The sequence below is a fragment of the Labrus mixtus genome, chromosome 5, assembly GCF_963584025.1.
Source record: "Labrus mixtus chromosome 5, fLabMix1.1, whole genome shotgun sequence".
Classification (NCBI taxonomy): Eukaryota; Metazoa; Chordata; class Actinopteri; order Labriformes; family Labridae; genus Labrus; species Labrus mixtus.
Window position 1 is genome coordinate 30,604,437 of NC_083616.1, and position 21,891 is coordinate 30,626,327.

The 21,891-nt window shown below is 42.6% G+C and overlaps 2 protein-coding genes across 9 annotated transcripts in view; one reads left to right on the top strand and one right to left on the bottom strand.

Moving 5' to 3' along the window:
• The window catches only part of LOC132974900 (membrane-associated phosphatidylinositol transfer protein 2-like), a 64,225-nt gene extending 47,554 nt beyond the window's left edge, over nucleotides 1-16,671 (top strand). For 3 of the 8 annotated variants that reach the window (XM_061039226.1, XM_061039224.1, XM_061039225.1), the window contains 15 exons: nucleotides 44-163; nucleotides 251-465; nucleotides 612-787; nucleotides 1,146-1,316; nucleotides 2,643-2,780; nucleotides 5,318-5,482; nucleotides 7,833-8,117; nucleotides 8,601-8,749; nucleotides 9,676-9,792; nucleotides 9,964-10,080; nucleotides 10,171-10,319; nucleotides 11,388-11,537; nucleotides 11,622-11,802; nucleotides 12,704-12,832; nucleotides 12,978-16,671. In XM_061039226.1, coding sequence (XP_060895209.1) covers nucleotides 44-163; nucleotides 251-465; nucleotides 612-787; nucleotides 1,146-1,316; nucleotides 2,643-2,780; nucleotides 5,318-5,482; nucleotides 7,833-8,117; nucleotides 8,601-8,749; nucleotides 9,676-9,792; nucleotides 9,964-10,080; nucleotides 10,171-10,319; nucleotides 11,388-11,537; nucleotides 11,622-11,802; nucleotides 12,704-12,832; nucleotides 12,978-13,355 — 2,640 coding nt within the window. In that variant the 3' untranslated portion in view covers nucleotides 13,356-16,671. The remainder of the gene's footprint in view (nucleotides 1-43; nucleotides 164-250; nucleotides 466-611; nucleotides 788-1,145; nucleotides 1,317-2,642; nucleotides 2,781-5,317; nucleotides 5,483-7,832; nucleotides 8,118-8,600; nucleotides 8,750-9,675; nucleotides 9,793-9,963; nucleotides 10,081-10,170; nucleotides 10,320-11,387; nucleotides 11,538-11,621; nucleotides 11,803-12,703; nucleotides 12,833-12,977) is intronic. The other 5 variants (XM_061039227.1, XM_061039229.1, XM_061039228.1 and 2 more) reach the window with 5 other exon arrangements.
• A 57-nt stretch (nucleotides 16,672-16,728) lies between these two features.
• Nucleotides 16,729-21,175, bottom strand: arl6ip4 (ADP-ribosylation factor-like 6 interacting protein 4). Its single transcript, XM_061039301.1, has 5 exons — nucleotides 20,863-21,175; nucleotides 20,424-20,780; nucleotides 20,179-20,296; nucleotides 17,259-17,328; nucleotides 16,729-17,165 (listed from the first exon to the last, which is right to left on the bottom strand). Exons 1-5 carry the CDS (start codon nucleotides 21,029-21,031, stop codon nucleotides 17,109-17,111), a joined length of 771 nt encoding a protein of 256 aa, XP_060895284.1. The 5' UTR covers nucleotides 21,032-21,175; the 3' UTR covers nucleotides 16,729-17,108.
• Between the last annotated feature and the right edge of the window lie 716 nt (nucleotides 21,176-21,891).

The following is a 21,891-nucleotide window of genomic DNA, read 5'->3' on the forward strand; positions in this document are numbered from 1 at the left end:
TCACTGTTTTAATAACCTTATATCTGACTGTCGTCCTCTGTAGGTTTGTCTCATTGGGGACTGCGTGGGAGGAATCTTAGGATTTGATGCTCTGTGCAGCAGCAATCAGACCGTCAACGAGAGCCAGAACAGCAGTCGCAGGGGCAGTGTGGTGAGTGTGCAGGTATGGCACAAAACACTCCATCTGTAAATATGACATGCAACTATGATATATGCAATATAAAGCTTACCTGTTTCTGGCCCCCCATAGGACCAGGACCTCCTCTCCCCCGGCATCATCGTCAACAGCGGCCACGGTTCGGCCTCTCCGACCCTCGAGGGAAGCCGTCACCTCAGTCGCAGTAACATCGACATCCCTCGTGCGGGCGCATCCGATGACACCAAGAAACAACTCCAACGAAAAAGAAGCGATTCCTCCACTTATGAGGTGGACACAATAAAACAGCACCAGGCCTTCCTAACCAGGTGTGTTGAGTCTGAGATGAGAAAACACTTCTCACCACCGGGGGAGATTAAAAAACAAAAAGATGGCGGTCCTTGTTTTCAGTGCTGTGTCAGAGTGATTTATTTGGGTTCTACATGGAGGACATGACTTTGTGCTGTCCTTCCAGCTTGCACTCCAGTGTGTTGCGGAGCGACACAGCCTCGCGTAGGTCGAGCAGCAGCACGATGCTGGATGGGTGCTCCCTGGGGAAGTTCGACTTTGAGGTGTCCGACTTCTTCCTTTTTGGCTCTCCGCTGGGGCTGGTGCTCGCCCTGAGGAAGACGGTCATTCCCATGCTGGATGGTAAGCGAATACCTGCAGAGAAATCCACTCAGCCCAAGATTGTTTTTGTTGCATATGACATATTTTACATGAGGAAAACTCAACTTATAAGTTCTCACTAAATGCAAAGATATCACATAGGGCTGCACAACTAATCACTGTGTCATTGTAACCCTGAGAGCATACCCCTAAAGTTCTTTTCACATCACAAGGTCTGATGTTTGTGCACATGGTTGTCATGTAATTGACCCTTATGTTTCCATGAGAAGGCATGTGAAGAACTGATTGTTTCACAGCTCTTCCAGCTGAGGGGCGGAGTCTGTAGATTCTCTGCATCTCCTCTCTTAATATCTCTTGGTTGTTTGATTGCTCCCCCTAGTGGCCCAGCTGCGCCCTGCCTGTCAGCAGGTGTACAACCTGTTCCATCCGGCCGATCCCTCGGCCTCCCGACTGGAGCCTCTGCTGGAGAGGAAATTTCACCTCCTGCCCCCGTTCAACGTGCCACGCTACCAACGCTTTCCCCTGGGAGATGGAAACTCCGCCCTACTGGGTGAGCCCTCTGCACCATCTTCATCGATATTTATTCACTTGATATCAAATCATGAGATAAAATATGACGCTCTGACTGGGATTCACACGCACAGACACAAATGCAAAAATGTTTTTTAAATTAAGGCCTGTTTTAATTTCTCCTTTTTGACTAACGATCACGTCAGCTGACACTGAAGACGCTTTATTTACCCCGCTGTCCTGTTTCCCCCTGACGCATGCTCCAGGCGGCTCCCGCCTTAAAAACCTCTTTTTGTAGCACAGATTGAGTTTCTTTACAGATAAACGAAACATTGTCTCAAAGAAAAAATGAAACATGTTTCTGCTGTTTGTGCTTCGACATCTGTTGTGAAGCAGTTTTTTTTTTGTTTGTTTTTTTTTCATCTGAATGTGGACACACACCTTTCGGTTGTTTCTGTTTGAACCCGTCATTATAGTGGAGTAACCCTCAGAGCCTCAAACTGTTCGTTATGTCCCAGGAGCAAAAGAAAGAAATAGTAACCTAACTAATGTACAGAGGCTTTTTAAAGTTAAAAAACGTATCTTCTAATATTGACACAGGATTTAGAGCGACATGAGACTCCATAACCGCACGAGCATGACGATATTTGTTCAGGACTTTGTGACTGAAGGAGTCTTAAGGGCCAGTGAGGTTTAAAGGCTTAGTATTCGACCAAAACAACCTCCCCTCCCCTCCTGCCTCCACACTTCCCCTGCTCCTCTCTTCCTGATCAACCAGCAGGAGTCGGTGAGGCAGAGAGAGAGCGGTAGATAAGTGCTGATAAACATCAGAAAACAAGATTGTGCGACCCTATTTTTAAGTCACAGCAGGCATGTCAAAGTTGATTCAGTGGTGATCTGGCTTGAAGGCCATAGAAAGTCTTAGCTTGAGAAGACCCTCCGTCATTAAGCTCCTAGAAACAGTGTCTCTGAGTGGACGGGGCGGGGTTCATGTTTGAGGAAAACTTAAACAAACTGAAGGAAGAAGAACCATCCGGTCAGTAAAATCCTCTCTTCAGGAAGTCATTACTCCACAGCAGGGTGTATTAGATTTGAGTCATTATGATATTCAGAATGTCTCAAAATACGCCTTTAAAGACAAACTAGTTTAGACAGTGTAGAGGATTTATAACCTGAGACGTTAAGGTCTCTGCTTGCTTGTCTCATGTTCAGTTGTTATTGCTTCATATGTTTTTGTGTCTTGTCTTTCTTTCTTTCTTTCTTTCCTCCTCTCTCGGCCTCCTGTCCCCGTATCTGCCCACTTGGCTGTCTACCTCCAAAACCCTCTGACCCCTCCCCCTACCCCCCACCCCCACCCTCTCTGTAGTGGAGACAGTCCAGAGCAACGCTCAGCTGCTGCTTGACAGCGGGCCCCCCCTGTCCTTTCGCTGTCAGGAGACCATCAGTGAGACCTGCATCCCTGTGCCTGTGCTAAACTGGCAGGAGGGCTCCCTCAAAGTGGAGTGTGTGTAGCCTCTCCCTTTTCACCTGCACTCACCTGTCCCGTGTTTCTTTTGTCTGTTCGTCCTGTCGCACCCGAGACGCTCAGATTTTAAAACCGTCCTTCCATCTGTTATCTCCAAAGTATTCCCATCGTTGCCGTCATATCTGGTAAATCCAAAATCAGCATTCAGTTTGCACTAGGGGTAGGTGAAAAAATATCGATACCGAAATATAATGTGTAACGCCAAATACCGATTTTTAATTTAAAACAAAATGTGGCGCTCTTAAAAGATTTCCCTGCCGACAGCAGTGCAGTAAATAAATACATTAATCCTGCACTTTACATGTTTAGGTTTAGACAGTTAATCAGATGTTGTGATGTAGAATTACACGATTGTCTTGCAAAATATCAATTATCACAGAATCACTGTATCGTCATAACACGTATCGCATCCTGATTTCCTGATCAGCACAGATTCCTCTAACTTTTTTAAACTTTTCTTTTTCAAGATTTATTTTTGGGTTCTTCATGAGACAGAACAGTTGATAGAGTCGAGAATGCAGAACGACATGAGGAAAAAGGAGCCACAGGTCGGATTCAAACCCACGCCCACCTCTGTACATAGGACACGCGAACTAACCACTAGGTCACCTGCACCCCAAAATTCCTCTAACTATCATAGGGCGTTGTACATTCTTCAGTTGAATAATTTGATGTATCATTATGATGTATCTTGCAATATATCAATTATTGCATCATGATGTCATAATCGCTGACCACATATCGTGCTTCCTGCGAAGAAGATAAACCTTCTCTTCCTCTAAGTATTCTGAATGAGCATCATGCTTCAATTAAAAAACGTGTCATGGAAATAGGTTTGAAAATCTGATCTCATGTGGTGTTACATTTTGGATGTTTCCCTCACATCAACACGTCACACAATCGATGTTTAAAAGACTGGAGCGTTTGTGTTTGTGCTGTGGTTCTTAACGTCAGGTTCTAGTGTGTCTGCATCATTTCCATCACATCCTGATTGTTGATGTCACAGACGGCTTGGTTTTTAATTCCAGGGACGTAATAAATGTGATGACTGTGCTGCTTGTGATGTCGATGTGTTTCTACAGTAAACTGTTTGTAGACGTCAGGATAGACGTCCTGCTGCCCGGGGTCAGAGGTCATCTGATGTGATCAAATCTCCGGATACTTTTATTATTATGTCTTTAAAGAACTACCACTCTGACATGATATGACTTCACTGTTAATAAAAACTCACCTTCATAGGAATGATAACACGTAGGGCTGCACAATTATAGATGATTATCAACGGTCATTTTTTTATTTATTTTAGAGACAATTTTGTTACTCGACATTTATGTTCAAATAATCAGGGACTGAGAGAGAGAGCGGGGAATGACATGAGCCACAGGTCGGATTTGAACCCAGGCCGCCCACTGCAAGGAGCCCCACTGGGGCGTGCGCTCTAACCACAGTCGGCGATACTTTTGATACTCGAGAGTCGTCTTGGTCTGAAGAGCAGAGTCTGAAAGCATTTTTACCCAGTCTTGTCTCAGACTGGACGGACTCCAGATTTTAAATCAAGACCGGTCGAGACCACTGCTGACTGGCTATTTTTCCACGTCATAATAACAGTGATTAGAAGGAAAACACCAGTGGCGGTTCTAGACCACTTTTACTGAGGGGGCCAAACAGGGGCCAGTTGTTTTGTCAGAGGGGAACATTAAACCCAGGTGACAAATAGACAAAGATGATCACTTTAAAAATAAATATATTATGCCAAATAATAGCAGACATCATTAAATACCCTGATTTATATTTGTTTCAGTAACAGAATTTAATACTAGATTGTGAGTCCGGTTGTTGAGTCAAATACTAGGAGGGGTGGCCACAAGCTCAGTGTTACAGGGGCCCCTGTTGGCCCCTGCCTAGAACCGCCCATGGAAAACACCTCTTTCTAAAACCATAACTTAAATTAATTTGTAGTTTGGTTTATCAACCTTTGATATCAAAGCTCTTATCACAGTCAGAGCACACGTTTAAAACATCAGTATCCTTGTTAGTCTTGATTTTTTAACATGTGGGAAGGCCAAAAGTCATGATAAGATTAGTACTGGATTAATTAAGATAAGATAAGATAATCCTTTATTTATCCCACAACAGGGAAATTTACATTGTTACAGCAGCAAAGAGCAAAGACTGCAAACAGAAAGTGAACACAGTACAATTTAAATAAATAAAGAACATTTTTAAATGTACAAAAATAAATAAATTGTGCAGCCCTGTGACTCTAACACATGTGGACATTTGTGTTTTAACATCCACTCAGTGTTTTATGTACTCATACATACACTTGAACAGAAATCTGACTGTGGCTGCCATCAGGCCTCTTTTTCTCGGTTTCACATGTCCTCTGAAACCACGGCCGCCTGCCGTCACATTTCTCTCCTGACCCACATCCCCCCCCCCCCCCTCACCCATCACTGTGAGTGCCCCTTACCTGTGTCTCTGTCTAATGGGATCTCCTTGTTTCGGCTCAATAGCGGATGTTGTTCAGTCTCATGGTGGTGTCTTCATGGACAGTTCGTACCCCTCATCCCCCGTAACGGGCCCCCTCTCCCGGGGCCAGCGGAGGGCCAGTGAGGCCAGCATTGCCAGCCAGGTCTCAGGAATGGCAGACAGTTACACTGCCACCAACATAGCTAACAGTAAGTGTTCTTGATACCAACGAGCCTCTCCTCTCTCTCTCTCTCTCTCTCTCTCTCTCTCCTCCACTCACACACAAACACTCATCTCTGTTTTCACTCTCTCCTCCTCTCCTCTCTCCTCCTCTCTCCTCTCTCCTCTTCTTCCTCTCTCCTCCTCTCCTCTCTCCTTCTCTTCTCTCTCCTCTCTCTCCTCTTCTTCCTCTCTCCTTCTCTCCTCTCTCCTTCTCTCCTCTCTCTCCTCTCTCCTCTCCTCTTCTCTCCTCTTCTTCCTCTCTCCTCTTCTTCCTCTCTCCTCCTCTCCTCTCTCCTTCTCTCCTCTCTCCTCTCTCTCCTCTTCTTCCTCTCTCCTCCTCTCCTCTCTCCTTCTCTCCTCTCTCTCCTCTCTCTCCTCTCTCCTCTCCTCTTCTTCCTCTCTCCTCTCCCCTCTCTCCTCTCTCCTCTCTCCTTCTCTCCTTTCTTCTTCTCTCCTCTCTCCTCTCTCCTCTTCTTCCTCTCTCCTCTCCCCTCTCTCATCTCTTCTCTCTCCTTCTCTCCTTTCTTCTTCTCTCCTCTCTCCTCTCTCCTCTCTCCTCTTCTTCCTCTCTCCTCCTCTCCTCTCTCCTCTCCTCTTCTTCCTCTCTCCTCTCCCCTCTCTCCTCTCTCCTTCTCTCCTTTCTTCTTCTCTCCTCTCTCCTCTCTCCTCTTCTTCCTCTCTCCTCCTCTCCTCTCCCCTCTCTCCTCTCTCCTTCTCTCCTTTCTTCTTCTCTCCTTTCTCCTTTCTCCTCTTCTTCCTTTCTCCTCTCTCCACTCTCTCCTCTTCTTCCTCTCTCCTTCTCTCCTTTCTTCTCTCCTCTCTCCTCTTTTCCCTCTCTCCTCTCTCCTCTTCTTCCTTTCTCCTCTCTCCTCTCTCCTCTTCCTCCTCTCTCCTTCCTCCTCTCTCCTCTCCACTCTCTCCTCTCTTCTCTCTCCTCTTCCTCCTCTCTCCTCTCTCCTCTTCCTCCTCTCTCCTCTCTCCTCTGTCCTTCCTCCTCTCTCCTCTCTCCTTCCTCCTCTCTCCTCTCTCCTCTTCCTCCTCTCTCCTCTCTCCTCTGTCCTTCCTCCTCTCTCCTTCCTCCTCTCTCCCCTTCCTCCTCTCTCCTCTCTCCTCGCTCCCCTCTCCCCCCGTTACTCTGACTCTACACACACCCTACACTCGGACAAAGAGATGAATCCCCCGCTCCTTTTCTTACTTCTGCTAAGCCAGGCTGCACACAGGGTCCCCCCCTTTAAGAAGAGCGAGCTTAGCGCCACTGTTCACTGTCTGTCTGACTCTTCTCCACTGTCTCAATGTAAATGCAATGAACGAGTGCTGCATTTATCTGATGTTGCGATGCATGTAACACCAGCCATTCCTGCATTGTCCACACTCCTTACTGCAATGTTTGCTGACATGAAAAAGATCCTGTTGTGTTTTATGTCTGATTGTCCTCCAATGCCCCCCCCCCCCCCCTTCCCTTCCTATCAGAGCATTTGTTTGTTCCTCACGTTATTATTCTGCACACTTTTCTTCTTGTACCTGCAGTACAGCCCTGGAGATGCAGATGAACTAACTATGGCAGATTTTCTCTCATCAACACCAGCTGACACTCCGCCCGCAGCCTTAACACTAACTCTACTGTTGTTTTCAGCTTTGACTTTCAGTTCTGTTGGACGCTCCCCAACATCAACCTTCAAACTAGGGTTTAAAGTTACCAGAATTTTAAACTTTGAAACCAATTTTAGTAAAAAATCAGACCATACTGATACCTGTTTGATACCAACGCAACGAAAATAGAAGACATGAGCGGCCAACGTTTTTGACATTTCTTGTTTTTAATCACTAAAAAACTGCAAGAAAACTTCTGCATAACGACTACATTTCAAAAATATGTTGTTGCTGACGGTGTCACCTTCTCTGCTGGAACTTTGCATCATTATGAGACAACTTCAGAAATGTCAGTACAAGCTGATCTGAATTTGAACGGACCACCGCTGCTCTCTCGTTCTGTTGCAGCAGCTTAAAGTTAAAAATATGACTGAAGATCTGTATTTTTTTGTAAAGCACCGGTAACTTTATTTACATTCAATCGTAAAAAAATTATGTAGATTGCATAATTTTTAGGGCTGCACGGTGTTTGTCTGAGGTTGCTACTGGTGAGGACTTCTAGTTTTGTTACCATGGTAACCGAACAGGTATTGATATCGTTTGACTTTTACTGGTATCATTTTGAAGTTTGAAATTCTGGTACTGTGACAACCTTACTTTAAACTGTAAAACAAAGTCATTAACCTTCACGTAGCAACATGCCTCCTTTTTTCATTTGCTTTATTTCTCTTTGTTTTGTCCCCGTAGCTAAATCAGAACAAATTAACCAATCCAAAAAGGTCGGCCTTTTGGCCCAACTCGCCCTCTCCTCGCCAAGCAAATTCTTCCTGAAAAGTCCTCCTAACTTAAGAAAGAAAGCGGACGCCGGCCGGGCCGCGGGACCTCCTGACGCCGATCTAGAGGCAGAGCTGGATAGTGAGTCCAGTGAGACTTTAGGTCCCATTGGCCAGTACGAGAACTGCCTGTCAGCGGGCCTGGACTTTGCCATATCTGATCTGGTCTCACTGGACTCCCAGGCTGAAGTGGACCAAGGTATTTTCTTTCATAAGGGAGTGGACCTCTGACATCTCCATGAAGCTTCAGTTCTTTTCCTCAAAGCTGCTGCGCTGCGTCTTTCTCCTTCTCTTAACTTTTAATCTTTCTCCTTTAAATTCAAAAGTATCTATGAGGCGGTGATGAGGAATGAAGTGTAAATCCTGACCTGGGCCTTCTTTTTTTATACCCATACCAACATGATTAACCATCTTTGATTACTGATCAAATCATGCATCCGTTCTAACTTGTGGACCTCCTCCTTCTCTTGGTTTTCAGCTCTGAAATCCTGGTGAATAACAATCATACTGTAACTCCTGGTTTCCTCCTTTCAGCTGGAGATGTGCTGGGATCGGTGAAGCTCGTACTCTTAAGACTGATGTTTTATCTTTAAGCAGAAGTGTTGCACCTTTGTGTGGCTTCATATTCCTCATGCTAACTCTTACATTTTACCTCGTGTATCTGCACATCCACCCACGGCAGTTGCGGCACGTTGGTGGGGCACAAAGCGGCTGGACTTTGCCCTGTACTGCCCCGACGCTCTGACAGCTTTCCCCACAGTGGCTTTACCGCATCTCTTCCACGCTTCGTACTGGGAGTCCACAGATGTCGTGTCTTTTCTCCTGAGACAGGTGAGTCGACTCCAGAGAGTGTGTGACACTGTGAACGACCTGATTAAAACACGACTAGAGTCATTTAAACATCTCCTTCAGACATCTTCTCCAGATCTTAAAGGAAGAATGTGCGACATTTAAATTCACCAGAGTCTATCCTGTGTAAATGTGTCTCTGAGTCATGACTGTCTACAATGAGGGAGAAGCTCGAGTCCCGCTGGCTGTGTTGTTGTCTGAGCCGTGTTTACATCATGTTTACATGGACGGGACGGTTCTGCATATAAAGCTGTTTTAGTTACAGACTAGAGAGACGAAGAAGAACATACTCACTGATTATCTGGATGTCATGTAAGTGTGTTTAGATCTCAGTCATTCTGTGTTAATTTATGTGCAATATGAAGCTACGAGCTAACTAAAGAGCGCTAACATTATCATGCTAACACAACAATGCAGGACACAGGTGATAGCAGCTCGAACAAAAGACAATTTTGTCTGCCACTTTCACTTAATGGTGTTTAATTATAGTCTGTTCTTATTCATAATTCCTCTGTGTGAATGTGATTGGAGAGGGGGTTGGAGGTGAGTCTCTGGAGGAGAGCGGAGGCTTCAGAATGGAGGAGCAGTTTGTTTTGGTTTCATGCTGGAGCTCAAGGGCAAAATGAAAAAGTTGCACATTCTTCCTTCAACAACTGGATGGAATTAATGTTTGAAATAATATCATTAGAAGACATTTTTAGCTAGAATCCATGTTTAGGGTTCACGGGAGATCAGCTGTGTTGGGACACAGTGAAGATCTGGTTTAATTCTGTAAATACTGAATGTTTCTTTTGGTCGTTCTGAATGTGAACATGAATCACAGGTCTTTGGATATGTCGTAACTCAAAGTGATGATACTCTCTGTTTATGTGGCTTCACATGAATAAGAACAAACTTACGTCCTTCAGGTCATGAGGCATGAGAACTCCAGCATCCTGGAGCTTGACGGGAAAGAAGTCTCTGAGTTCACCCCGTCCAAACCTCGAGAGAAGTGGCTCCGCAAGAGGACTCATGTGAAGATCAGGGTAGGCATGAAACAGACTCAAAGATCACTTCAACTATTCAAATATCCTGATCCTCACCTGGAAGGTTTTCACACATGTTGTAATTTAAAGATATTCTGCATTATGTGATTGTTTTTTGTATAATCGCATGGACAAACCGTCCTCTGATTTTTCTTTCCGTCCCATCAACAGAACGTGACAGCCAACCACCGAGTAAACGACGCCGTGTTCACAGAAGGCTCCCAGCAGGTGGTGACGGGGCGCTTCATGTACGGCCCTCTGGACATGGTCACTTTGGCCGGAGAGAAGGTGAACTCTCTTTTTTTATCAACACATCAGGGACCGATGTCAGCAGTGTCGGTCGTATTAGTGCTAAATGCTTTTGTTCACCCGCTGCAGGTCGATCTCCACATCATGACGCAGCCTCCGTCAGGAGAGTGGGTCTGCTTCAACACAGAGGTGACCAACAGCAGTGGACGCGTGTCTTTTGCCATCCCGGACGACAAACGCCTGGGCATCGGCGTTTACCCCGTCAAAATGGTAGTGAGGTGAGAGACGTTCTGACCTGTGATACCTGAGCACAGGTTGGGCTTTCAACTTTCAGGACGGCTCTTTTCAAGTTTCCTTTAGTGTGTCTGAAAGCTTCCACATCAGCAGAGCCAGTCTGATGTTTTCTGATGTGGATAATCATCAGTAATGTTATTCATCAAAGTCTTTCAGTGTTTTTATTAAAATACTTAAAATCTCTTGACTGTGAAACAGATTTGACAAATTGTTTTGGAACTGTTTTGTGTAGATTATGACAGTCCTCACTGAAGTACACACACAGAGGTAGAAGTCTATAAAACAGCAGCACTACTACTTCAATAGAATATGACAAATAAAAACTCATTATGTACAAAAGGTGCAGTGGAGGCTCTTTACAGCTGTGCAGGTTTGTGCTAGATGAGCGCACTTTCTCCACAAGTTTACAGATGATGTTGTTGTCTTCAAATTGTCTCAATTTGACAATGAACAGGAGTTTCCTGCAATTTATGGTAATTAATCACAAGAAATAAAACAAATTGGTTGCAGAGAACTTTTAGATATTGTTCAGTTTTTACCAAAACTGCACCAACTCTACCCCGAACCCTCACTGTGTCCATGTCTTTTTCCGTTCTTTTTCTTCGATCAAGGTCCTTTTATTTTTACTTTTCAAATATATCACAAAAACATAAACAACAAACAACAACAGCTCAAACATAGTGACAGTCAGAAAAGAAACCTGTCTAATCCCCAATCCCCCCGAGCACTGGATCATCAGTAAGCCTGCAGCCAGACAATGACAAGAAGAATAAACTGACACATAAAGAAATAAATAACAAGACACAGAAAATAATCAAATACATTCAAAAACAATAAAACAATAAAAGTTCTTTGTCATATCTTCAACAAAAGATAAAAATGGTTGCCAAGTGATATAGAAGTTATAGTATATCTGATTTTCTCTCAGTGGACAAGTAACATGACCTCCCTTATCCATCGGCCGTATGTCGGGGGTGCAGAGTCCTTCCATTTCGATAATATTAGTCTTCTGGTGTTTTTAACTCCCTGTGTGTGTTATTTTATTCCCTCAGGGGCGACCACACGTTCGCCGACAGCTACCTGACAGTCATTCCCCGCTGCACCGAGTTCGTGGTGTTCAGCATCGACGGGTCGTTTGCCGCCAGCGTGTCGATCATGGGCAGCGACCCCAAAGTGCGAGCAGGAGCAGTAGACGTGGTCAGGTACAGGCGCCGCTCTTCTTCTGTGTCAGTAGCCTCAGTAGTCTCTGTGTTTGGTTTGTGATCTCCTCTTCCTCCTCACGGCAGGCACTGGCAGGACTTAGGCTATTTGATCATCTACGTGACCGGGCGACCTGACATGCAGAAGCAGCGGGTGGTGGCGTGGCTGTCTCAGCACAACTTCCCCCACGGCATCGTCTCGTTCTGCGAGGGCTTGGTCCACGACCCGCTCAGACACAAGGCCAACTTCCTCAAGAGCCTGACCGAGGTTAGAAGTCTGAATCTCTGTGGGATGAATAAGTTGTTTTCACACACTGCTGCTGCTGCTGACATGGGAATGACTATGTGATGAATGTTACCTCAGTTGGTACCTCATATCACTTTGCTAAGCCCCGCCCACCAAATGATGCGCCAAACATGCACACTAACCGTTGTACCTGCAAACTGTCTGTTCCACTCAGACGACAGAAACACTGACAGACGATCAATAGACATCCTAAAAGAGTAGTAACAGGTGTGTGTGTGTGTGTGTGTGTGTGTGTGTGTGTGTGTGTGTGTGTGTGTGTGTGTGTGTGTGTGTGTGTGTGTGTGTGTGTGTGTGTGTGTGTGTGTGTGTGCAGCTGTTACACTCTCAGCTTCACCGAGGTGAGGAGAGTGAGCGAGAGAGAGAGTTACGATACCACAGAAACTTTGGGTCATTTCTTGTTTTGAATGAACAAAAATTGCACATTTCTGAACAAATAAAAAATAAATATCTGTCTCTTCCTCTCACAGCTTTTGATTAAATATATAATTAAAGATCAGTCGTTTGTTGTTTTTTTTTTAAAGCTTTGTATAATTTTAATACTACTTATCATTAAATTAAGGTTTTTTAAATATGTGGTATCAAAAAGTATTGAAAACATTTTGACAACCTCGCTGCGGACACAAGTCATGTAGAAACCTGCTGCTGCTAGTTTGAACAGAGTCACTGTGATTGGCCAGTTAGGTCAAAGCTAACCCTGATTGGTTGTTTAATTCAGACTAAGTGCAAAGCGGTGGATTCTCACAGACACATTTATTTAAAGGAAGCATTTTCAATCAAAGTATGATATTTAAACCAAATTCTGATGACATTATTTTGCTTACTGTCGCTTTAAGTACTCGTGTTTTTTTATGTCGGTTAACAGAATCACTTGAAGATTTTCGCCGGCTATGGATCGACCAAAGACATCTCAGTCTACACCGCCATCGGCCTCCCTGCCTCCCAGATTTACATCGTGGGTCGACCCTCCAAGAAGATGCAGCACCAGTGCCAGGTACATCTTTTACTTCTTTATTCTACTTTGAGTTTTTGAATTCTAAACATACTTAAACCTGATTCTGATTCTAAACTGGGGCAGTGACTCATGTGATTAAAAGAATAAAACCTCAGTAATCTAAAGCAGCATCTCCCCTCCTCAGTTCATCACAGAGGGATACGCGGCTCACCTGTCGCAGCTCGAGTACAACCACCGCTCCCGGCCAGCGAAGTCCAGCAGCGCGCGCATGGTGCTGCGCAAAGGCAGCTTCGGCCTGGGCGCGAACAGCGACTTCCTGAGGAAGAGGAACCACCTGCTGCGCACCATTTCCTCCCAGCCGGCGCCCAGCTCCCCGACGGGCAGCATCCACAACAGACCGGAGCGCACGCAGAGCCAGTCGGACGGCGACCGGCTGGAGCGGCTGGAGGGCGTCCACGGCCACGGGCAGGGGGCGACGCAGCGCAGCATGAGCATCACGGCCAGCTGCTGGGGACGCAGCAGCAGCACCAAGCTGGAGCCGGGCGTCTTCGGCCCCAAATGAGTTCAGGGAGACGCGACGTGAGAGCGACTTACAGCGCTGAGGAGGAGACTGATGAAAAAAGAAAAATGCAAAGAGTGAGAAATATGTGGCCCGCACCTGATGATGGATACAAACCACGATGAAAGCATTCGGTGCTACAAACCACTCTTTATAAAGCAGTCACACTCCACTCAGAGATTTATGAACAGAGGTTACGGCTTTATTCACAGAAGAAAATGCAAAAAGGCATTTGAAGCAGACTTCATGAATACTGAAGGAATCCAGACTGTTTCTAGATATTTATCAGGATTGAATACGAGGTCCGTTTTCCACTTTCAGACTGGAGATGGTTTCACACACAAGCAGCCCGTACCAGGTCCGAGCGCCTGCCGTGTCCACTTCAAGCACAACAATGACTACAGAGATCAACTTGGTGCAAAATGGTTTTTAAATCTCTCCTTTTTATGTGACCATCAGATATTTCCACATGTGTGAGCAGAGCTGAGGAGCTGCAGGTTAAACTGGACTGAGTGCTTCGGGTTCAAGGTCACAGAGTGATCTTTGTTTTTTTAAAGAATGCATCGTTTATCAATATTAAGAAAATAAACTAGAAGTTCTGTTAGAGAACTAACTTCTACTCTTCACAAACAGCAGCGTCTCTGAACCGCTCAGTCCAGTTTTGCTTGTTTTCAAGTCGTCCCTCAGACCAAAGATTCCTCCAGATATCACATGAAGCAAACGGCTAAATTGCCCTTTAACTTTTGGCTGCAGCAGAAACTGTTTCTGGGTTTCAAAGCGGCTCACCCGTAATGCTCTGCTGCTGCAGCGTAATGAATCAGAACGACTCCTCTAAAGGGAAAACGGTTAATGTGCCAAAGGGAACAGTGCAGAGTGATGTGCTGTACATGAACGACAGAAAACAAGGGGTCTGGGGTCTCCTGTGTAAAAAAAAATGAGTCCATTGTGTAAGTATGTATTTGAATGCCTTAAAGGGCCGTGTACATAGTTGTTATTCTACAGTGCAGATCTGGTATCTGGTCCACTGAAGACCAGCTTCAAGTGTCTTCTTTACTGCGGGGGGTAAACGCCGCCTCATTCAGGATACACCTTATCGATAGATGATGATAATTATTGTTATTTAAGATAATAGATATTTTAAAAATGTATGGATTTTTTGTGATCAAAATGTGTTTTAAGATTACTTTTGGGTGTTTTTGTTTTTTTTCTCTATAAACTTCCGTTGCAGCAGCCAAAAACTCAAAGAGGTCTTCACCTCGCACAGTATTGAATTTCTATGATTTGATCACCAGAGTTGTATCAACAGAACTGCTATCTTGTGACTATGTTTGTTATGATCTATTTTGGAAATTTGGGATATGGCTTCTCTCTGGTTTCCCCCCCTCCATGCTGTAAATGAGGCGTTGAATGTGCTCATAGATAATCCTTCTTAGGTTAAGATCTATTTTACTCTGTTCTGCTGCGTCTTTAGAGGAAGTGGAAGAATCTGCAGATTGTAAATTCTGTACAGAAATGCTGTGAGCAGTTAGGAACACAGCTGACGTGTACTTGATGCTGTTTGCCACTTGTCTCTGAAAGGGGGTCACAGGGTTATTTATTCATTTTAAAGGATGATCGTTTTGTCCCTCGGATCGGTGTGTACAGGGCTGAGTGCAAAGGACCAATAGGAGCCTAACTAAAGGGGAAACGTGCAATATAATTCAGCCACACCACTCGATGAAAAAACAGGCTGTGTGGAGGGGATTTCACAGCATCGACAATCAAGTCCAACAGGCACATATTCTGCAGAGAGAAGCTAAAGTAGAGTAGCCGCTAAGCAGACGAGCATCCAAACATTTTATCACTCTGTTTCCTCCGAGTCATTTCTGGTGTTTCTCTCGAGATCTCAGCTTATTGGTTTAGTATCATCAGAGCTGCAACAGCACAAAAACAAACACAGAACTAGTCTCAGCTTAGTGTAGACAGTGGCAGCATGGCATGGCGTTTTCTAGATCAGGGGTTCCCAAACTTTTCAGCCCTGAAACCCCCCAAAATAACGACGGTGCAGGAGACTGGGGACCCCCCAATGTCCCTGCATGGTTGCAGTCGTGTGCAAACTTCCATTTTAAAGATCATTTTTACACATCAGTTATTTTAGCAGAAATCTATTGAACCGTTACCTCTCTGTTACATATTCCACATGTAGCTGGAGAGATGGTCTCTTCACTCAGAGAACCGGGGTTACACATTGTAACCGTACCATCTCCAACTTGACCTTCCCGGGTTAGATACCGACTTATTTCTCACGTTCAAACCAAAACCAGTCTTATCTCCAGATAACAAGAATGAAATGAACTTTTTTGATAAAGCTAGTTTTTGATATCCAGTGAAATCAAGAGAGTCAAGATGGAGTGAAATCCAGTCGCTTCTAAAGGTCTTGACTTATTAGTGTGGTTACCTCGGGATGACAAAGCTGCTTGTGAGATAACGTGGGAAAAAAAATAGTTGATTCTTGAGAAAGCAACTGAAAATAAGCAGAATTGATTTCTGGAAATAAGGAGATTAGTAAGTTGAGATAAACTGAAACTACTTTTCTTTTTTTTCACCGGGACACAAAGCAGATGAAATGTTTGGATGCATGTTCGAGACTTAGTCCATCTCTGAAGTGAGAGGTTTGATGATGCCTGCTCACATCACAGATCAGGCTTCGTGACTCCTTCAGAGGCCGCTGATGGGGGGCGATAAAAGACGGAACACACACTCATCCAAAAGTTATCATTTACTGAACCCCGATCCCCTCCTCAGAGAAATTTAACCACCTGGATATTAGAATCCAGAGAATGTAAAGACGGGGGGGGGGTGCATCTGAGCACACAATCGCTTCTTCCTGTTCCCCACATTACCAGAGGCCTTACATTCCCCCTCTCTGCCTTAGAGTCGCGAGGCCTAAAAAACAAACGCTGCTCTCCTGAATTATGGGGAAAAAAGACTGTTCACGTAGACTTGATGGAAACAGGAGACGGCCATATTTTCTTAAAGGCTTTGGCTTGTTTTTACTTTAAAGGGAAACGTGCAAATGAAAAAAACAAAAACAGAAAATCACAAATATTAGGCGTCCCTTCCCCGTCTCTTAAGCTCTGCTCCCCGGGTTAACACGACGCCACAACAGTGAGCTTTGAGAGGCTGTAAACTGTATATATATATAAACCACACACATGGTAAATATTTTCATTGTACAGGGTGTGACTCTTGTAGGTTTTGGATAACTTCATTTTATCCATCCCCCCTTGTGTTTTTATGTACAGTGTATAAAGAACGTATAAAGAACAAATCCAGTCTGCCTTCTTTTCTCTTTTTTATCACCGCTTTCTTCTCCTTCAAAAGATTATTCAAAATGTCAGCTCTCACAAATGCAGATTTATTCAGAGATCCAAAAAAAAGAAACAAGTTATGAGACATAATGTGTAAAAAAAAAAAAAAAAAAAAGTGGTGTTTAACTCACTCGATCTTCAAATCATGGACAGAATAAACGAGCAGGAATGAGTGAGAAGATCAAAATGTGCAAACGATTGAGGCCACACATGAACTCCTCTGCTTCTCTGCTGTGTGATTAAAAATGTAAACCAGTAGGAGACGCTAACTTTCAGCTGGACAGTACGCGTCCTGATTATTCTGTTCGATCACAGGCAACATGAAGTCGTGTCGTCCATGCTGCTCTCTTCAGCGTCGACTTCCTGGATTAGAGCGACCCCCCCCCCCCCCCCCCCTCCTCCTCGTCTACCGGTTGGTTCCCAGCTTCTTCTGGAAGGCGTTGCCGTCTCCCTTGGTGGCTTGCTGTGAGGATGACAGAAAGTTTCTCGGTTACACGAAAGAGAACTGTTTGCTATGTTTGTCGTCACAGAGTCAGGAGAGGAACTTTCTCTGCACCTTGTTGATGTCTTTGTGTTTTTCTCGGCTGACTATCTCCTCGATGATCTCGCCTTCTCCTCTCACCAACCTGGAAGAACAAAGACAGTTTCAAATCGTATTAAAGGTTTACATATTCTCCTCCTTTTAAAGCGGTTTAAAGAAGTCACACCTCATTCAAAAAAGTCATTTCTACAGTATAAATAAACATGTTTACAGTCTGGTACAAAAAAACTAAATAGGACTGATTAGTTATTGTCGTCATGGATACACACTGTAGCGGGGGGGGATTTACTTAAACGGCTCAGTTTTGATTTTGAAAACGATACGTGTTATCCATAGTTAGGTGCGTAGCTGACATGATTGACAGGTGGGCGGGATGTAACGGTTTGTCAGGAGGCTGATGCTGCATTCAGGTGCTCCTCGGACGGTCACGGTTTCTGAATTTCAACTTCAGTGTGTTCACGTGATTTCAGTTTGGATCGGTATCAAAAGCTGATAATTGCGTCGATGTGTGAAATTTGACTGAATGTTTAAATATCTGAATTAATTAAAAGTATCTTAACATTAACAAAACATATTTTGCCCCCCCAGGTGATCAGCAGGTCGGGCACCTTAATTCTTGTCCGAGTTTCCGAGTTGAAGAAGTGTTCATTTTACAACTCGGAAACTCGTTTTTCCGATGTGTCCGACGCCACCTGAATGCAGCATTAAACCCGCCTCAGCTCTCAGCCTGTCGTTAGACTGAGACAGGATTTACAACATGGAGGCCGCTGCTGATGAGACTCCAGCGCCCCCTGCAGGATTCCAACATTAATGTCTGTGGTAGAACATCTCAAATACAAACGAGGAAAAACACACTTAACATTTCAGTGTTTGTTTGTTTGTTTGTCTCACTTAACATTTCAGTGTTTGTTTGTTTGTTTGTCTCACTTAACATTTCAGTGTTTGTTTGTTTGTCTCACTTAACATTTCAGTGTTTGTTTGTCTCACTTAACATTTCAGTGTTTGTTTGTTTGTCTCACTTAACATTTCAGTGTTTGTTTGTTTGTCTCACTTAACATTTCAGTGTTTGTTTGTCTCACTTAACATTTCAGTGTTTGTTTGTTTGTTTGTCTCACTTAACATTTCAGTGTTTGTTTGTTTGTCTCACTTAACATTTCAGTGTTTGTTTGTCTCACTTAACATTTCAGTGTTTGTTTGTTTGTCTCACTTAACATTTCAGTGTTTGTTTGTCTCACTTAACATTTCAGTGTTTGTTTGTTTGTTTGTCTCACTTAACATTTCAGTGTTTGTTTATTTGTCTCACTTAACATTTCAGTGTTTGTTTGTTTGTTTGTCTCACTTAACATTTCAGTGTTTGTTTGTCTCACTTAACATTTCAGTGTTTGTTTGTCTCACTTAACATTTCAGTGTTTGTTTGTCTCACTTAATATTTCAGTGTTTGTTTGTTTGTCTCACTTAACATTTCAGTGTTTGTTTGTCTCACTTAACATTTCAGTGTTTGTTTGTCTCACTTAATATTTCAGTGTTTGTTTGTTTGTTTGTCTCACTTAATATTTCAGTGTTTGTTTGTTTGTTTGTCTCACTTAACATTTCAGTGTTTGTTTGTTTGTTTGTCTCACTTAATATTTCAGTGTTTGTTTGTTTGTTTGTCTCACTTAACATTTTAGTGTTTGTTTGTCTCACTTAACATTTCAGTGTTTGTTTGTCTCACTTAACATTTCAGTGTTTGTTTGTCTCACTTAACATTTCAGTGTTTGTTTGTCTTACTTAACATTTCAGTGTTTGTTTGTCTCACTTAACATTTTAGTGTCTGTTTGTCTCACTTAACATTTCAGTGTTTGTTTGTTTGTCTCACTTAACATTTCAGTGTTTGTTTGTTTGTCTCACTTAACATTTCAGTGTTTGTTTGTCTCACTTAACATTTCAGTGTTTGTTTGTCTCACTTAACATTTTAGTGTCTGTTTGTCTCACTTAACATTTTAGTGTTTGTTTGTTTGTCTCACTTAACATTTCAGTGTTTGTTTGTCTCACTTAACATTTCAGTGTTTGTTTGTCTCACTTAACATTTCAGTGTTTGTTTGTTTGTTTGTCTCACTTAACATTTCAGTGTTTGTTTGTCTCACTTAACATTTCAGTGTTTGTTTGTCTCACTTAACATTTCAGTGTTTGTTTGTCTCACTTAACATTTTAGTGTTTGTTTGTCTCACTTAACATTTCAGTGTTTGTTTGTCTCACTTAACATTTCAGTGTTTGTTTGTCTCACTTAACATTTCAGTGTTTGTTTGTCTCACTTAACATTTCAGTGTTTGTTTGTTTGTCTCACTTAACATTTCAGTGTTTGTTTGTCTCACTTAACATTTCAGTGTTTGTTTGTCTCACTTAACATTTCAGTGTTTGTTTGTCTCACTTAACATTTTAGTGTCTGTTTGTCTCACTTAACATTTTAGTGTCTGTTTGTCTCACTTAACATTTCAGTGTCTGTTTGTCTCACTTAACATTTTAGTGTCTGTTTGTCTCACTTAACATTTCAGTGTTTGTTTGTTTGTCTCACTTAACATTTTAGTGTTTGTTTGTCTCACTTAACATTTCAGTGTTTGTTTGTCTCACTTAACATTTCAGTGTTTGTTTGTCTCACTTAACATTTCAGTGTTTGTTTGTTTCACTTAACATTTCAGTGTTTGTTTGTCTCACTTAACATTTTAGTGTTTGTTTGTCTCACTTAACATTTCAGTGTTTGTTTGTCTCACTTAACATTTCAGTGTTTGTTTGTTTGTCTCACATTAATAAATGAGTGAAACGTTGTGAATTTGAGATGTTCATTAAACTAAAAAAAACATTTCTGCTTGTTTTTAAATTCAGGAGTTTTTTGTTTTTGTTATCATGTACGTGTGTTTAAGTGTTTCCATGTCTCAGGTGAGTACGACGTCTGGCTCACCTGGTGCGTCCTGTTTCCGGGTCGACCACCCTGCGGATCACGCTCTGCCTGGCCTCGTACTCCTCTTTGGTGAGGGGCCTCTTGGTGGAGAGTCGGGCCTTCTGCTCGTCTGTCATCGCTGCAGAGACGATGTTCACTCATCGTCAATGTCATTTATTTTAGTGCTGACAAAAAGTTTTTACTTTTTATTATCATAGAAACTTTAAATATAAACTACAACCAAAAAACTACATTTCCTGACTCACCTGGTCCGAGCTCCACAGCCCCCTCATCGCTCTGCCACACCTCCAGGTAAGATGGAGGAGGAGGAAGAGGAGGAAGAGGAGGAGGAGGAGTGAACAACACCACCTCTGCTTTCTTCTTCTTCTCCTTCTTCAGCAGCTTCTCCTTCTTCTTCTTCTCCTTCTTCTTCTGTTTCTTCAGCTTCGCCTCCTCCTTCTTCTTCTTCTTCGACTTTGACTTCTTTTTCTTGGCTTTACTTTTCTTCTTCTTTGACTTCTCATCGCCTGACGAGGAAGACGAGGAGGAGGAGGAAGAGGATGATGATGATGAGGAAGATGAGGAGCTTCTTCTTCGTTTCTTTCTTTGTGTTTTTTTCACATCTGAGGAACAAACGGAGAAAAAGTCAAACACTGCTCTTTTAAAATAACATTAACTATGTTTTTTTATTTTTTATTTATCCACCTTGACTCTTGTGTGAAGTTTTATTTGACGATCTGCTTCGACTCCTGCTGCTGGATGAAGAAGATGAAGAAGAAGAAGAAGAAGAGGAGGACCGTCTCCGTTTCTTCTTCTTCTCCTGTTTTTTATCTCTGCCTGCTCTGTCGCGAGATCTGCTGCGCTCCATCTCCATGGCAACAACACAATAAAATAATACGAAGAAATATTCCCAAAAAGTGTTTTCAGAAGTAGAAAAGAAGTGTTTTTGTTTTTACTACACACCACTCTGCTCGTTTACGGAACTGTGCGCGTCTTCAATTTCCGTCCGACAGCGGAAGTGCCTGCCTTATAAAAGGTTCCTGGTTCCTACTTTACCTCACCTCTCGTTTAAAAATTACTTTTTTTTTTTTTTTTTTTTTTTTAAAGTCAGAAAACAGAATCGCCTTGAGACTCTCTGAATTAATTAAAAAGTATTAAAGCCCCTTATTTTATTTTATATTATTTTATTTTGAATTATTTATTTTTTTTAAGTTATTTTGTAACGATGTTTTCAGGTTCGTTTTTTTTTTATTTGTCATAAAATGCTGCTTTGGGTAATACATGGATTAAATCACCCGAATTTGTATTTATTGAAATAATTTATTTAATTATATATTTTTTAGATTGTTGACTTTTTTTTTTTTAAAGTCAGAAAACAGAATCGCCTTGAGACTCTCTGAATTACTTAAAATGTATTAAAGCCCCTTATTTTATTTTATTGTATTTTATATTATTTAATGTTTTACAAGTTACTATATATTTTGTAACGATGTTTGTTTTATTTGTCATAAAATGCTGCTTTGGGTAATACATGGATTAAATCACCCGAATTTGTATTTATTGAAATAATTTATTTAATTATATATTTTTTAAATTGAATTTATTTCATTTCATTAATATATATATATGTATTTCAAATTATTATGAGAGACAGTGCTGTTTTGAACAGGCAATGAAAAAAGGGATATTCTTAAAAGGAGAGACCTAAGGACTCGGATCAATTTCTTATGATCA